This window comes from Panthera pardus, unplaced genomic scaffold (genome assembly GCF_024362965.1).
Source record: "Panthera pardus isolate Hobbes unplaced genomic scaffold, ASM2436296v1 HiC_scaffold_2, whole genome shotgun sequence".
In the NCBI taxonomy this organism is placed as follows: Eukaryota; Metazoa; Chordata; class Mammalia; order Carnivora; family Felidae; genus Panthera; species Panthera pardus.
In genome coordinates this window covers 132,345,070-132,363,052 of record NW_026526765.1, presented here as the reverse complement: position 1 = coordinate 132,363,052, position 17,983 = coordinate 132,345,070, and the positions used below count along the sequence as shown (strand labels likewise).

The window sequence follows — 17,983 nt, the reverse complement described above, 5'->3', positions numbered from 1 at the left end:
AAGAGCACATTGTGTTCCAGGAACAAACAACTTAATGCAGGATGATCATCAGAAAAATATATGCTGTTGAAATTACTGAACACGAATTAAAGATCTCTAAGGAGATGCTGAGGCAGAGAAAACAAAGGCTGTACAAACTGTAGGTTGAAGATGCGAAACAGCTTAGGCTTCTCTCAAAATGAGGACAAAACACTCAATGCCAGAAAGAAACAAAAAAACAAAGTAACGTATTCACCGAAGAATTTTACTTCTGACCCCATTGTTCTTTGAGTCTAAAGAGGTGTTCCCAAAAAGTTAAGAAATCAGAGACTATAACACCCATGTATTTACAGGAACGCCGTACTTTATCAAACTCACTTAGTGAAAATGTCCAGTCATCCTGAAGATAAAACAGAACTTAGAAATGAAGGAATCACCTTCAGTTAAAAGGATTGATTGAATCCATTTAAATATAGAAGATTGAACAGCTCCAAATTATGTTTATAGATGGAATGGAAGTATAAATCCTGAAAATATAAAAATAATTATAGCACTAACAATGATGGGAATTGGGTGGGAGCAGAGGCCGAAATAGAAGTGCTGATTCTTTCATCTTATAGTAGTAAGTCCATAAGTACAGTGTAAATAAAAGGCTCCTTCACATGTCTTTAAACTTTTATTATCTTAAAAGTAGGCATTTTTTTTAAGTTTATTTATTTTGAGAGAGAGAGAGAGAGGAAGAGTGGGGAAGGGGCAGAGAGAGAGACTCCCAAGCAGGCTCCGTGCTGATAGCCCAGAGCCCAGTGCGAGGCTTGATCCCACGAGCTATGAAATCATGACCTGAGCCAAAACCAAGAGTCAGTTGCTTAACCAACTGAGCCGCCCAGGTGCCCTAAAAGTAGGTGTTTTTTATGGACTAGGAAATTTAGCTAACTATGAAGTTAGGCAATAACCCATACAAGCCCTTACCTCTGACAGCACTTGCAGTTTTGAAGTCCCTAAAGCCCCCTTTGGGTTCAATAATTCACTAAATACTCACAAAACTCACAGAAAGCTGTTATGCATAATAATTACCATTTATTACATCTAAAGGATCGAAAGGATACAGATGAAAATCAGACGGAGGAGGAAGCAATGGGGCAGAATCAGCAGGGCACCAAATGCAAAGGCTTCTACTCCTTTCCTGTGGAGACAGGATGGCATTACTCTCCTGGAATTGACAGGTGACAATGTACATGGAGTATTGCCGCTAGGGAAACTCACCAGCCTTGATGTCCACATTTAAATGTAGTTGGCTGCTTCTGGGGCTAACCTCCATCTCCAATCCCTCAAGAGGTCAAGCTAGGGGACCCAAAGCCCCGCCCCTACATCACATTATCAGTGTGGTTCAGACACTAAATCTAGCTCGTATTGTCACTATCCACATGCCGAACAGCCTGAGGCTAACAAACATACTGTTGGCCATGGCATTGGAGGGGCATAGAGATTATCTGCCAGAAGCTGAGAGTGAAAGCCAGACCTCCGGTTAAATTCTGCGTTTAAGGTTAAATTCTTTACCTCACAGGGACTGATATCTTTTACACTAAAGAAACACTGTAATTTAACTTGAGCTCCATTTTCATTGGTTAAACTCAAGGAAATTTAAATTGGTTTCACTTCCTAAAATGGTATGGTTTCATTTGTCAGGGAGTATATTTTATTAATCAGTTTCCTACCTTTCTCTCTATCAATTTAAACACGTTTGTAATGATGCTCATCAAATGAACTCCTTTATACAGTCTATTAAAATTTTTCAGTACACCTCACCCTGTGAACCCAATGAACACAGTGGACATAGATTCCTGTTGATGTGCAGGTTATATTCTATTGGGGAAGGCAGAAAACAAACAAGATAAACATAACCGATTAACAGAGGCAGTGAGTTTTCTATTTCCTTTCCAGCTTCTAAATGTACAGATGTGAATAGACAAAAGCATGCGGACATGTATGGGAACTCTGAGGCACTGTGTACAGCCCCCAGGTGTGTGCTTCACAGTGCTGGGGATCCGTTTACCTAGTCTGTTATGAATGCGATCCCGTGCAGCTCTGCTCTTGACACACATACCTATACCTGTGTGTGCACATATACAATCGGGATATTAAAGTGGGGATGTGGGGTGCCTGGGTGGCTCAGTCAGTTAAGCGCCTGCCTTCAGCCCGGGTCATGATCTCGCAGTTCGTGAGTTCCAGCCCCACATTGGGCTTTGCGCTGACAGTGCAGAGCCTGCTTGGGATTCTCTCTCCCTCTCTCTCTGCTCCTCCCCCGCTGTTCTTTCTCTCTCTCTCTCTCTCTCTCTCTGAGTGAATAAATAAAATAAACTTAAAAATTTTTTTAAAAGGTGGGGATTTATTTACTTTTATTTGTGTTATTATAACACAGCCATTTTTGTAATCGTGTGGAATCTCAAAGGCAAGAAAAAAATAAAAATCCCTCTAGCTGAAACTTAATACTCAGACCCAGACCATCTCACGATGCTGCAATATATTTAAATTTCATTCGTATGATAAAATTACCCAATTTGTGACCTGCAAGTCCCCTATATGTGACAACAGGCACAGTGGTTTGGTGTAAAACGAATCGCATCCATGAATGCGGTTGACCAATTAATCTGAAAGAAACAACACTAATGCTGATATCGTCAGCTCCTGAGCAAAGTTTTCAAACTATAAAACATGTTAAAGGAGATTGGTAATGAACAAGGGCGCTGTTCCTGTTTGACCAAAATGATAAATGCAGTTCCGGAACTTCTGGAATCTCTCCTTTTACCAGTCATTAGGCAAGTGGCCAGAAAGCTGTTATCCCAATTACAGACGAAGACCAACAAGATGCAAGCTTGCCTTTTAATGAAGAATCTTTATGTCTAGAATTACAATATATTTTGTTTTGCCTCCTCTCTCATTGACCCACATCTTAAAATGGGATAATATTAATTAAATTATCCCATTAAATTAAATGCTATTCTTAAGCTTGTAGCAGTGTCTGACATGCAGGAGGCACTCAATCGACATGAGTTGGTGTCAGTTATATTCATCACAAGTAATGATATGTGATTCTAATTACATGTAGATTTTACTGACATTAAAAATAGGGGTGCCTGGGTGGCTCAGTCAGTTAAGCTTCCAGCTCCTGACTTTGGCTTAGGTCATGATCTCATGGTGTCATGAGTTCGAGCCCTACATCAGGTTCTATGCTGGCAGCACAGAGCCTGCTTGGGATTCTCTCTCTCTCCCTCTCTCTCTGCCTTTCCCCAGCTCATGTGCTTTATTTCTCACTCTCTCAAAATAAATAAATAAACTTAAAAAACAAAAACAAAAACAAATGTTTGTGTCTAGTCTTCAATGATAAATAATACATTTATCTCGGGGTGATTGGGTGCCTCAGTCCGTTAAGCGTTCAATTTCGGCTCTGGTCATGATCTCATGGTTTATGAGTTTGAGCCCCGTGTCAGCCTCTGTGCTGACAGCTCAGAGCTGGAGCCTGCTTCGGCTTCTGTGTGTGTCTCTCTCTGTCCCTCCCCTGCTTGTGTGTGCATATTCTCTCTCTCTGAAAAGTAAATAAACATTAAAAAAATTTTTTTGTAAATAATACATTTACCTCACTAATTTTATTAATCTTTTCCACTTACTTGTTCTATATTTGTTCATTTTGTTTCTCCTCCTCTTGGTCTCTGTCTTCTCTGTGTCCTTCCTTATTATTTTTTCTTACCTCCTTTTATTATCTCCATCTTAGCTTACCATTTTCTAGTTCTCCTTAATAAGATTGTTTGTTTAATGGATCAGGAAAACCTCAATTTTCTTATATATAAAATAAATGAGTTGGATTGAACCACTCTGCAGTTTTCTCCCAGGGTCACACGTTAGTGGATTGTGAATCAGCATGGCATGGTAACATGGACATTACAAGAGCAGGGTAGCTGGAAATATTTGGGGACAAGGAGAGATGTCCAATTAGCTTGCTTCCCAATCTGATGAATGTGTTCTACCAATTTACCATCTCATAGCACATGAGTGCACAGAGGTACTGAGTTAGTTTAGGGACATTAAGGTGAAAGGCCTAGGGAAAAAGTTCAAAGTCCATGTCAAATAAGTATTTTTTAGGCATCTGATCCCTCCCTTTTCAAGGGATTGTAAATTTAAAGTAGACAACAAAATCCTTGCATTCACATAGTTGACATTTTAGTTCTATTAAAACTTTTATTTCAAAGGCTGTTTCTGAATGATTTCTGAAGGAGAAGGCAAGAAGTGTTCCTCTTACCTGGAATTAGTAGAATATGTAATTGAGGAATAAAGAATAAAATTAAATTTTCCTAAGATAATGTGCAACATAAAATGAAATTGAAGTAAATACCAGTATACAAGTGCTATTTACTATTGCCTTCAGTTTTGAGTTTCAAATACATAGTTAATTTTTTGTCAGTAAAGTTGACTTATAGTAATAAATCTACATTCTCATTCTTTATTTCAACTGACAGAACAAAAAGTCCATAACCGGTAGATGTCACTGCACAAATGAATATTTTGTTGTTGTTTTTGTCTTTATTGTGTGTTTAATTTTGTTTTGGCAGCTTTTATTCACTTTTGACTTGATAAAGTATGATCTTCAGAAAGATGAACCCATTAGAAATGAACAGGGCTGGTGTACTCCTGTGAAAAAAGGTAAGATTCTTGTGTTTGACCACGTCCCCTCAGGCAATGTTTCTGAATTTCTGTTTAATTACTACTGAATTTAGAATGAATGGCTTTTACTAATATGTGATGAGACTTGTTTGGAATTTCAGTGCAGGGAGAAGAGTTTAATTATTAGATGTTAGGGATCCCAGATAGGTCACTCAGTAAGATATTGATATGTAGAACACATTACTCTTGCGCTCATATTTCCTTTTTTAAAAAATGTTTATTTTGAGAGAAAGAGAGAGAGCAAGCAGAGGAGTGGCAGAGAGAGAAGGAGAGAGAGTGGAGCCTGACGAAGGGCTCAGTCTTACTACTGTGAGATCATGACCTAGGCTGAAATCAAGAGTTGGATGCTTAACCAACTGAGCCATGCAGGCACTCCTGGGCTTATATTTTGCTCAGTCCACCACGTCTAGCTGTAATAGTGGCACTAATGTCCCATATGACTGAGATATAATATGAAAAACAATGCCCTAGTTATCATTCTAGGTATAATGGAAAGTCAGGCAGACTTCGATTTAAATATGGGCTCTCACGCTTAGAAACTGTCCAACTCTGGGCAGGCCACTCAGGCTGAGATTATTTTCTTCATATGTAGAGTAGAGGTGACAATATTTATTTATGAGGTTATTGTTCATAATTACATGAGATGATAGATGTAGAACCCTACTGAGAGCCTGGCATGTGGCTTGCTACCTCCCCACTTCTCCCTCTCACTTCCCTCCTGCCCCAAGGAGGACTTTATGATGATTTTTGGTTAGACATGTTAATAAAAGCAAGTGCCCCAATTAACTTGCTGCTGCATATAATCAGTCTAGGAATTTAAATGTAGATATGTGCATTTGGAATTGTTTAGACATTCAGTCTGAATAAATCAGGCCAAAATTACTTTTTGCCGCCTCACAATATGCTTGGACTACATTTCAGAGATGATTTCATTTAAATTGTTACTTCAAATGTGGAGATAAAGGTTGCAAGCCTGGTCGGTTGGTTTGTTCTGGTAGCTGAAAGCTTGGGAAGAATATAAGCATTATCTATTAAAACACAAATTTCCTTCTCCTCTGAATTTCAAGCCTAAGGGCATTTATAAAATATCTTTCCCTAATTCAACTCTATAAGCTGTGTCCAAGAAAAAAATCCATTTCTAAAATATACACACACTTAACTAGTGTGTTTTGTTTTATTTTATTTATTTATTTTACAATTTTGTTTAAGTAATCTCTATACCCAACATGGGACTCAAACTCACAACCTCAAGATTATGAGTCACACGCTCTACCGACCAAGCCAGCCAAGCACTCCTGGTGTATTTTACTTATTACAATTACAATCATATCTGACATTGGAACTTGAATCCCAGAACTGCTTATGTAAACTCAGGGTTTTTTAAAAAGCAGATTGTCCCCAAACATCTGCTTTAGTGTTTTGCAATTCTCATTATGAATTACTCAGTGTTTTTTTCTATTAATGGTATTTTGCCTTGCATACATTTGCCTAGAACAGATAGAAGAAACACTATGATCTTTTTAAGCATTTGTAATAATTAATTGTCAGGGAAGAAACTATAAGCCTGTGTCTTGAAGAAAAAAGAAGAACATAAATTCTAAGGGAAATAAGAGAAGCTTGGAAATTTCTGAAATAGAGGATATGTAGACTGAAGGAATATGTGATGGAAGACAGGCTTAGAAGTCAGATGAACCTGGTTAAAAAAAACCATCTCCAACATTTGGCAAATATGTGACACTGGGCAAATTACTTTCTCTTTCTCGGTTTCTTCACCTCTAAAATGGAGATAATATGAGGGCTTGTGTTATAGGTTTGTGATGAGACTCAAATGGGATACATAAAATAAAGTGCTCAGAATAACGACTGGTACCCAGAAAATGCTCAGAAAGTGTAGCAATGGCCATGATGATGATGACGATGATGATGATGGAGGTGTCAGTGATGACAGTGACAACCAGGAGCCTTTTCTGTAGTAGAGCAGGCATGGCTTTGCCACTGGTGTATATCTTTGGAAGCCAGGATGTCCAGAATGAGTGGAAGCAATGAGAATTTAACAGAGAATGTTAAAATGATATAAATCACTCTACAATGTGCTGGAATTAACCCCATCTAATCAATCATGTGGATGTTGCCTCTCTTCACAGGAAGTCAACAATGGCCTTAGAATGTTCTGGGACAGGAGTGCCTAGCTAGGTGTCTCAGTCTGTTAAGCGTCTGACTTCGGCTCAGGTCATGATCTCATGTCTCAGGTCATGCTCTCACATCTCAACTCATGATCTCACGGTTCATGAGTTTGAGCCCTGCATCGGGCTCTCTGCTCTCGGCACAGAGCCCGCTTTGGATCCTGTCTCCCTCTCTCTGCCCCTTCCCTGCTCTTTCTCTGAAAAACTAAATAGACATTTAAAAAAAAATTTTTTCAGGCAGTGATTGCTGCTTCCCTTTGTCTTCTATCATTCTCATAGAAGTAGTTTTTTACCGCGCAGCTTGCTGGGCAAAATCCTGATCAATTTGAGTAAATCTGATCGAATATTTTTTTCAGATAATGTTTCTAAGTAATACTAATAACTTTTATGCCTTGTCTCTTGCCCATTGAGGATTTCCAGACAACATCCCATAAGAATAAAACATTTTCTTAAACTTCTAATAACTTCTAGACCAGAGATAGTAGTGAACAGAAACCTTGCTACAGAATCCTAGACTTACATTTGAGTTCTGGGTCCATTCCTGTCCATCTGTTGGTCTTTGGTAATTTACTTCACCCTTCTGGGCCATTTCTTCCCTGTGAAATAGGAATTTTAATGATCAATTTCAAAGGATTTCTGTGAAGAATAAACAAGCTAGCGTTTGCAAGGGGCTCATGGGGCTTGCTACATAGTAAATGCTCAATAAACATCGCTACAGTCATAATCTTATTAACATTATAATTGTGGTTATTTATAGGGTTGTCATTATTCTTAGTGTTAAAATCTAGTTAACATAAAAGAAAAGTAGCCTTCGGTCATCCATGCAGGATGTAAAATAAATTTAATATGGTTTTGTTGACATTCGCTTTCCTTTTTTGTTAGTTTTTCCAAAGTAATTTGTGTCTGTGGCAGTCTGTGAAAGGATATGCTGGATGCAGACACCCAGAGTGCCTGAGGTCAAACATAATAAAAATAAGTTCAGAGGAAGATCGGCAACCCTGGTTGTGTTGGTCAGATACCATTTAAGTACGTGCATGATATGTGTAATAATCGTTTTAATCCAATCACTGAAAAATGCTTTTCTCTCCCAGGAGAACCTGGACTTCTCATTTCTCGAGTGACTGAGAATAATCCCTTTTTTGGTTATGCTGGGAATAAGAAGCACACAGAAAAGAAACTGCTTTGTGATGTTTTTAAGAAGGGAGATGTTTACTTTAACACAGGAGATTTAATGGTCCAAGATCAGGAGAATTTCCTTTATTTTTGGGACCGTATTGGAGACACTTTCAGGTATGAAATAACATCGGTTGTACTGCTGGTTCTGTGACTGTGAACCGTGCTCTAAGCAAGGCTCTAAGGAAACATTCTAGACGCCCTGGTCTTTACCTTCAGGGCAGACAGAGCGCTTTTTATCTCAATAATGTCTCCTCATTTAAAAATTCATGGACCATCTGTTGTTAGATTGAAACGTAAGTTAAATCTTGATGTCAATTTTTATCATTACTTTAATGAATCAGTGTGGTCAAAATCAGTGAGCTCCTTTCGTTAGAATATAAAATAGACGGGCGCCTGGGTGGCTCAGTCGGTTGAGTGTCCGACTTCCGCTCACTTCATGATCTCACAGCTTTTCGAGCTGTCAGTCCGGCTCTGTGCTGACAGCTCGGAGCCTGGAGCCTGCTGCAGATTCTGTGTCTTCCTCTCTTTCTGCCCCTAACCCACTCACTTTCTATCTCTGTTTCTCTCAAAAATAAATAAACATTAGACATTTTGACATATTTAGACATTCATATATGTATAAAATATAATATATAAAAATATATAATATATAAATATTTAATATATAAATAAATAAAAATATATTTATATTTATAAATAAATAAATTTATATATTTATAAAATTTATTTATATATTTAAAATAAATAAATATAAATTAAAAATATAAATATAAATATATAAATATATAAGATATATAAAAATATATATGTTTATATAATATATATAAAATATTATATATATATGTGTGTGTGTGTGTGTGTGTGTGTGTGTATCTCCTCTGAACTTATTTTTATTATATTTGACCTCATCCACTCTGGGTGTTTAAATGGCAGGGTTGAAACAGAAACCAATCTGGTCAAATATGGTCTAATTCTTGACCTAATGATAAAAACAGTGAAAGAGCCAAATTTATCTTTTTTACATTTCTTTCTTAATTCCTTAAGATTATTTTGGGCTTATGAAATTATTAGTCATGGTCTATGACTATAGAACAGTGAAGAACATACAGGAGACATTCAAAAACATGTTTGAATGAATAAATGAGTCATACTTCTTACTTCCTCACCTTCTAGTACCATGTTATGTGCTCACCATACGTACAATTATTTTAATTGAAATAGAATATTCATTGGCATTCAGGGAACCAAAGGGGTTAATCCCTAGAAGTTGAAGGGGGTCGGTACTGGAGAGACCACTATAGCTTTCCTTTCATTTTTTTCTATCTCTGTCATTGGAGACAGGGAATGTTTTGTACTGAACCGTTAATACATCTCATAAATAAAGAGGGATTTATCATTCTTTTCCTTTTATGACATATTACCAAAAAACACTTTTCCGTAACCAGTTTATACCAATGAAACACAGATAAAGTTATTTTCACTAAAACACTGATTCTGGTTTTGTTGACTTGTCAACAGTGTGCTCCCTTACAAATGCCTCCCATTCGTTCTGAAATCTGCCATTGTGTTCAGTTACTAGGTACTGGCACGGAGCCACGTACAAGGCACTAAAACTAAAACTGGGTACCTACTTCTTCAAATATAGGTGTATTAATCAGAACTTCTTTCTTTCATTTAGGTGGAAAGGAGAAAATGTTGCAACCACAGAGGTTGCTGATGTTATTGGAATGTTGGATTTCATACAGGAAACAAACGTGTATGGGGTGGTGGTGCCAGGTATGAATATAATTCAGGTTTGGGAGGAATTCTCCGAATAGAATGTGCCACATTTCTTCACTTCTGCAATGATCTTACTAATGCCACATTTCATTTTTTTTTATCAATTAAAATAAGTAGCTTCGTCTTGTCTTGGCAAGCGACTCTAGACCTGGCTAACAAATTTCATGGTCCCATCAGGTACCAACTTAATTTTAATGTATGTGTGTATTTTTAGGTAAAGCTTGGAAACTCTGGTCAGTGACTCACTGCTCGAAAATAGTTACAGCTCTTCCATAGTTTATTATTGTTCTCTTTATGACTAGAGTTTATACATGCTACTAAACGTGGACATGTTCTAGTTTAAATGTTTTATGACACTGACTTGTAGCTAAGTTGAGTCTTCTTCAAAAATAATTTTAAAGTCTGTTTGGCCTCATTTATCTTTGAAAGTATGCAGAAGAGGATTTCTCATGATGGCGAAAATGGCAAAGAAAAGTTACCAACTTGGAATTAGAGGATAGCTATGCCCCTTTGCTCTTCTGTGCTGTTTTGATAAACAACAATGTTTTCCAGCTAATGTTTGTAGGTGCCCAGGACACATGAGGTGGGAGTATTAAATGGGGGGCAGAGGAGGAGATATTTACTCTAACAGACATTGGGTGCTGGAGGAAAGCCTATAGGAGATTCTGATTCCCTGGAAAAATCCATAGGTGGCATGATCAGCAGTAAGTGATCTGTGGAATTAGTTATGGAAATGGCAGTCTAGTTTTTAAATTTGAAAACAATGTTGTCTTTTTTTTTTTTTTTTTTTGCATTGACTCTTAACATGGATATATTTCTGGAATATATTCACCAGTAAATAAATGTCTCCTCTTAATATTTTACATTAATGGTTGTAGGATGCAAACTAGCGGTTATTTATGGTGTTTTCCACCCCATCTATTTCATTTTCGTGGTGTGGATGATTAAGAATAGAGTCTACCGTTCCCTGTTTATAACTTATTTCTGGGGAGCAAATCATATGCTCAAGGAAGGACCCACTCATTTATGCTACTGTTGCATTGTTATTGCTGTGACACGATTAATGTCTCTATTTGCAACAATTAGTATATAATTAACAGGACCGTTTTAAAAATCACCTAGTACCTGTAAAATTAATGCTATTTCCAACTTTTTTTTCAGATTATGAAGGAAAAGCAGGAATGGCTTCTATTACTTTAAAACCAAATAAGTCGTTAGACTTGGAGAAAGTTTATGAACAAGTTGTATCTTTTCTACCAGCTTATGCCTGCCCAAGATTTTTAAGAATTCAGGTAATCTTACTGCTTCACCTTTAAGAATTCAGGTAATTGTACTTGGGTAAAGACTCAACTGAACTACAAGACCGGGAATCCAGGAGATGGTCTACTTACAAAATAATATTTTATCTTTTAGATATTGTGAGCACTTTATTTCTATTAGAAAATCTCAAGAACACTGAAAATCATTAGGATGTTAATTTATGCCATATTCGAAGCCTAATTATAGAAGGGAGTGTGATGAAATGCTAGGATGTCTTTGTCTTTGTCCTCATTATGGGATTGTTTTGTTCCTCTTCACTCAAGACCTCAGAGATGGTTTCAAGCCAAAACTACGTTTCACCCAAGCCTTGTGAAGACATTTGGTGCTCTGTGCCTAAAATTATGTTCCACCAAGCTGACCTCAAGGTGTCTGCAGGATGTGTGCAGAGCCTAAAAGCAAATGGCTTTAAGCAATTCTGCTTTTAATTTTTACCTCCTTCTGTCTGCCCTCCCTCTGGGACTTTATACCTTTAGGGATTTCTGAATGTATTTGTTTTGAGAGCTGGCATTCTCTTGTTAGGTTATTAGAATAAAAAAACAGTAAAAAGAAAATTTACTTAGCTACTGTATCAGTTTGCTTGCTCATTTATTCAGCCATTCATGTATTTAGTATTGTGAACCCAAAGCTAACACTTATCACCTCTTAACATCCAATCACATAGAGCTTTTCTGGATACATTTGTCATATCACTGTTACATTCCAAGGGGAGCAATTGATGGCCTCATATTCATCTTTAAAGCATTTGTTGAGCATCTTTGTGGCCTGTCATTACTGTCCAGTGGGACACATCATCTTAACTGTCATAAATACATATTTACGTAATTTTCTATTTTTCTGTTTGTATACACTGCCTCAGATTATTTTCATTAAAATGCTCTGAAATACTAAAGGTAAGTGGATGTAAAGCAGAAATAACACATTCTCAACTGGAATTTTTAGTGAGATCATTGTAGACTGATCTACAATGTATAACATTCTTACATGCTGTTGTGAGAAATAATACAGAAAGATCCTGTGTGTACTCATTACTTGATTTCCTCCAGTGGTGACATTTTTTCAAAACTATTATAACCTGGATATAGACAGTGATACAATCTATCCATCTTTTTAAATCTCCTGCTTTACTTATATTCACACGTGCATGTGTGCGTGCGTGCGTGTGTGTGTGTGTGTGTGTGTGTGTGTGTGTGTTTTAAGGCCTATACACTTTTATCACCCATGTTGCTTCATTCATCATTGACTGCCGTCAAGATATGAGCATTCCTGGTACCACAAGAACTCTTTCCCTTTTATAACCATATCCTGCTTCCTCTTGGCCCTCCCCATACCACCCTAGAAATAGTGTATTGTGTAATGGAGTACACAGTTGATAGATTAAATGATATCTTAAACATTTTTCCCCTAGGGCACCTTACAATTCACTTTCATGAAGCAGAAGAAATATTTTAGCTTTGAACTACTCTAGAAGTCTAAATCAGTCTTGGACAAACTTAGAAAATATTCTAGTGTCATTAAACACCTCAAAGAACTAGAGCCGTGACTATTATATTTATTACAGTGTTTGTATTTACAGTATTTGTATTTATTACAGTATTTATTACAATGCATGATAGTTGGCAGTCGAAATATTTATTTAACAAATGAATTCTTATAAATGATGTGATATAAGCAGAGCAAAAAGCATAGGTCACCTCTGACAAAATGAATAAAGCAACTATATTATCAAAATAAAATCTTATCGAAGTCTGTTTAGCACAAACTAAAAAATGACTTTTTTGGCCAATAAATTTACAAAAAAAATTTTTATATGGTATTGCTCAGCATGGGTACAATGAAATTAAATGGTCCTTTTATTCTGCTTGTAGAAACACAAGGTGTTATAATCTATCTAGAAAACAATTTGGTAAATATATAATCAGACTCTTAGAATTTACATGTTTTGACTCAATAATTTCATTTCCTGAAATATATCCTTAGGAAATAATCAAAGATGAAAAAATGTTATATATAAAGATGTTCTTCAAAGTATTATTTATAGCAATAAAAACTTTTGATATTCTTTATAAGTTAGAATAAGAGTAATGTTAATTAAAATATTATAATTAAATGAGATCTTATTAAACCATTGCCTAATAATTTTTCATTACCCAATGAAAAATTACCTAATCTGGGGAAATATACCTGGCACATTATAAAACTTTTTTTCTTTTAAGGTTGAACATCAATAGTGTAAGTACAGTGAGCTTCTAATTTTCTAAAAATGAGAAAAAGAGTATGTGTTTCTACATAGATCTAATTCTGTGATGACAGTATTGGGAAAGGGTGGGGACAGTGAGGATGAGATCAGGGAAGGAGACTGACAGAGAACTTGACTCTTGAATTAGTTCAGAAGGTTGAATAAAAATGGCCATATTACTCCTAGAACCTTTATAAGGACCTCTACATGGTCATCTGATTTAAAACAAGCTCCTTCTCCATGCCTGAAACAACCACAAAGGGTTACATTTTATCTCCTTTTTTTGTTGTGTTTTTTTAATGTTTATTTTTGAGAGAGAGAGAGAGAGAGAGAGAGACAGAGAGAGACAGAGCTGGATTGAGGGAGGGGCAGAGAGAGAGGGAGACACAGAATCTGAAGCAGGCTTCAGGCTCTGAGCTGTCAGCACAGAGCCCGACTCAGGACCCGAACTCACGAACTGTGAGATTGTGACCTGAGCCAAAGTCAGATACTTAACTGACTGAACGACCCAGCTGCCCCCATTTTATCTCCTTTAAATCCCTTAAAGCAGAGCTTCTGAAATTTTCTAGATTCATGGCATCTATAGTGTCTCAGTAAATATTTCCTGGCATTCTGCAGTCAAGCAAATACCTAAACTTTGATTTATTCAGTATTTGGGTCAAAACAAATTCATAAGTCTAACAAATTAGTTGCTGTTTGAAAAAGTAATGCATACAACGTGAAAGAAAAAATGCTTTTTTTTTTTTAATAACCAGATGTACCAAAGAGATGTAAATTGGGCATTATACACTCCTCAAACCCTGGGATTAGATCAGACTGAACAGAACCAGCCTAATTCTTTGTCCCACATTGATTTTCGGCTGTACTTCCCTTTTATCATGCCAACCACTGAAAACCCTGTTTCATAAAGACATAACATCATTGGAAAGAATGTATCACAAACTACTATAGGAACTGTGAACTACCTTGAGCTAGTAGTTTGCAAGTGGTGACTGAGACGTCACAGGGTTTACCTAGAAAATTTAAAATATCCCTTGGACACTCTGGAAGTTCACCAGGGATACTGCAAAGCACCTTAGTGCAGAGTTTGGCAACCCAAGTATTAGATCATCCTTTACCCCTTCTGGTTTTTATCAAATTCTGCCTTATGAAATAGAATGTTCTCTTTTATAACTTGTATCTTCTTGGTGTCTAATAGCTTTCTCTGTACATAATGTACTGACAGTGAATTAAAGTGATAAGCCTGTGTGGTTTAGAGGGTTTATAATCAAGCATAATTAGTTTTTGACGATTTTCATAATTCTTTTTTTTAATATTTATTTATTTTGGGGAGACTGCAAGTGAGGGGGGCAGAGAAAGGGGGACAGAGGATCTGAAGTGGGCTTTGCTGACAGACTGACAGCAGTGAGCCACTGTGGGGCTTGAACTCACGAGCCACGAATCATGACCTGAGCCAAATTCGGACACTCAACCGACTGATCCACCCAGGTGACCCGACAATTTCCGTAATTCCTACAGATTGAATAAAGCTCAGCGGTAAATTGAGCTAAAGATTTCAGTGTTTTAGAGGGCATTTTAAAATTTCTAATGTTGAATTATTAGTAGTAAATAGAGAGATGGTCAATGGTTATGAAAGTGTTATAATTAAACGTTATAGTCTCATTATTGAATATTTTGTTTATATATTTTAGACAATATTAAATGATTCCACTAATTCTGGCAATTATTTTACAGGAGAAGATGGAAACAACAGGGACATTCAAACTACAGAAGTTTCACTTGGTGGAAGAAGGGTTTAGTCCACTGAAAATTTCTGACCCACTTTATTTCATGGATAACTTGAAAAAGTCTTATGTTCCCTTGACCAAAGAACTTTATGATCAGATCATGTTAGGGGAGGTCAAACTTTAAGATTTTTTACGTATTGGATTTTCATATGTTTTCTTAGGACAGGTGAGAGGAGAGGAGAGTGTGATTCTTTAACATTAAAGGAGGAAGGGAATGGACATTAATCAACATATGCTGTATTTTCTTTAATACGCAACAGCTTTTCTTTTAGTAGGAACTCTAATTTATTTTAATTCAAAACAAACTCTAGTTGATTATTTGTTTTACCTATTTTGGGGTTTAGTGCATAACTAATATTTGCTTTAGTTGTGAAGATTCTAAATGATACATAAGTGGGTAACAATTTAGACACTTAGTAAAAATGTACTTTTAAATATTTAGTTTCTAGTTTTGAAAAATGGGTTTATTTTTACTCCATTATTTGATTTTTATCTGCCCTGTCCTAAAACTCAATAAAATCATCTTCATTAATATGTGTTTTGAGGTGTTTTTTTTTTTTTTTCTGATGTTTTTAATTATAAACTTCCAGTAGAGGAAGCTGACTGGCCAAAATATATGCACTTCTGTCTATCGCCCTTATCTTGAATTCACATTCAGATGATAGGAGAAACATAGAAGTGTGAGATAGCAAAACAAGAAAACTGGTAAGCTCGAAACATTTAGGAACTTTTGAAAGATACATAAATGGGATCAAATTCATTATAAAATCCAACAGAGCTACAGAGAAAGAATGGACTAGAACAAGAATGCAGGTATGAACCCCAAGATCGGAGGCAGGAAAAGGCTTTGCGTGTGAGCAGACTTGTGAGTTGTTAAGTGAGAACACTATTGCAAGGACAGGGTAATAAGCACCCTTGCACTTCTTTCAGTCTGGAAGTGCCAAGCTCCAAGGTTTGCTTCAAGCTAGAACCACATGAACAGCTCTCAGCAAAGTGAGCTTTCTCCCACAGGGGGGAGTGTGGAGCTGGACTGAGAAGTGGAGCGGAGCTCGGCAGGAAGCTCCTTTGCCCATAAACCCGGCTCCCTGTGCAACCAGAAGGAAAGTTGGCTTTGCCTCAGGTTGCCTCCCATGCTAAAACGCTTATTTTGATTGGAAGAGAATTTGCAGATCTTGTAGTTCCTTTTTGTCATTGTTGGAAAAACAAAGGTTATAAGGTTGAAATATGTTTTAAATGTAAAGGTTAACCATAAGTAACATAGAAATAAGAGGCCGAACTTTAGGATAAGGAAAAAAAAAAAAAAAAAAGAAAATATAATCAATTTTGCAAAACTAAAAAATTTTAAAAGAGAAAAAAGTTTTTAAATGATAAGTAGAATGAATTAAATAAGTGTATTCTCCCACCATCTGAGAATGGATAAATGTTGTTTGTTAAAAAAGTATTAAGTGAATGAATAAATTAGCATTTAATTTTTATACTGGTGATTGGTGTTCTTTACCTTTCCCATTAAAAAACTGCTTTGCCTTTATGTACATATTTTTAATTTATGGGTGCTCTTTACTGCAATAAATCTGAACACTTTTCTACTAATTCCTCTTTAAAATCTTTGGAGATTAGATCATGATGGTGAATTTAGCATACACATCTCACTCCCTTACCCACACCTTTCCTGTCAAATCCATTACAGTAAAAGAATATTATGAAGACAATAATCCACTAAAAGATGGGGGGGGGGGGAGAGTCTGTCTTCTGTAGATAAAACATTGTCAGAAATTACTGGAAAATGGAAAATACCTGGGATCAGATTATCAAAGAAACAACAGCAGGATGGGGGAAACGAAGCCTCACGATTAAGCAGTTGAAAACTGCTTCAAAGGCAAAAGAAACTCCAGCCACACTGAAAATACATATAAAGACCAAGATGGGCCCTCTGTGTAATTGTAGCAAATTGAGATAGTGAGTTTCTCTGCTTTTCTCCCGATTATAAAAAATTTCCATCAGCACATAAAATAATTCATGACATAAAAGAAAGAAAATAAGACTGTATGACATTCAAAATGCCTTTCAAACAAAAGACACTAAGGATTTACATTTTTAAAGAGTTGGGAAGTAAGACAAAACATCTAGAAACTTGGGGAAGGAAGTTGGCCACATGAATTGTTAAGAACAATTGCAAAAAATATATATATATGAGAGTATGAGAAATGGAACTCCTACCAAGATCCAACTTTGCTAGGATAGAAGCGGGTGAAAGGAGGTTTCTGATTATAATTTAAAAAAAAAAAAGTCCTTAAGAGAATATAGAAAAGAGACTTCCACCTGGAGTGGAAAGCCTCTGATGTTAGAGACACAGAGATGAGGCTATTTCAGAAATAGAATGGTTCCCATGACTTCCATTTTAGCAGGAGATTAGTGAGAAGGACATTGGGCTTTTAGAGGGTTGGGGGCTGGAAATAAGGGGCATCTCAGTGACTAACAGCATGGATCTTTGGGAGCCAAATAAAACAATGGCTTTTTCAGAGACCACTGTATGGCACGTAACCCAATACGCCCCCTCTTCTCCAAGTGTCCACGGCATACTTTTCAGGACATAGACCCAAAGTTGAGGGAAATGATAGGTGGAAGAGAAGCCAAAGTTACCTGAAATTAAGTGCTTCCATCTTGCTTTCCAAAATGTAAATTAGATAAATTCTGGTTCAAACTAATATTAAGTATCTTAACTTTTAATTCTTGATATGGAAGAAAAATTGCAATAAAGGAACTCTCCAGATAAATACTCAGAGAATTGTCCATTAATTGTGCTTCTG

At 36.5% G+C, this 17,983-nt stretch overlaps 1 protein-coding gene across 1 annotated transcript in view; it reads left to right on the top strand.

The window, feature by feature from the left end:
• The window catches only part of SLC27A6 (solute carrier family 27 member 6), a 72,547-nt gene extending 56,839 nt beyond the window's left edge, over positions 1 to 15,708 (top strand). Inside the window, exons 6-10 of the mRNA XM_019422113.2 lie at positions 4,584 to 4,674; positions 7,970 to 8,168; positions 9,733 to 9,830; positions 10,995 to 11,125; positions 15,124 to 15,708. Coding sequence (XP_019277658.1) covers positions 4,584 to 4,674; positions 7,970 to 8,168; positions 9,733 to 9,830; positions 10,995 to 11,125; positions 15,124 to 15,300 — 696 coding nt within the window. The 3' untranslated portion in view covers positions 15,301 to 15,708. The remainder of the gene's footprint in view (positions 1 to 4,583; positions 4,675 to 7,969; positions 8,169 to 9,732; positions 9,831 to 10,994; positions 11,126 to 15,123) is intronic.
• The last annotated feature ends 2,275 nt before the right edge of the window (positions 15,709 to 17,983 follow it).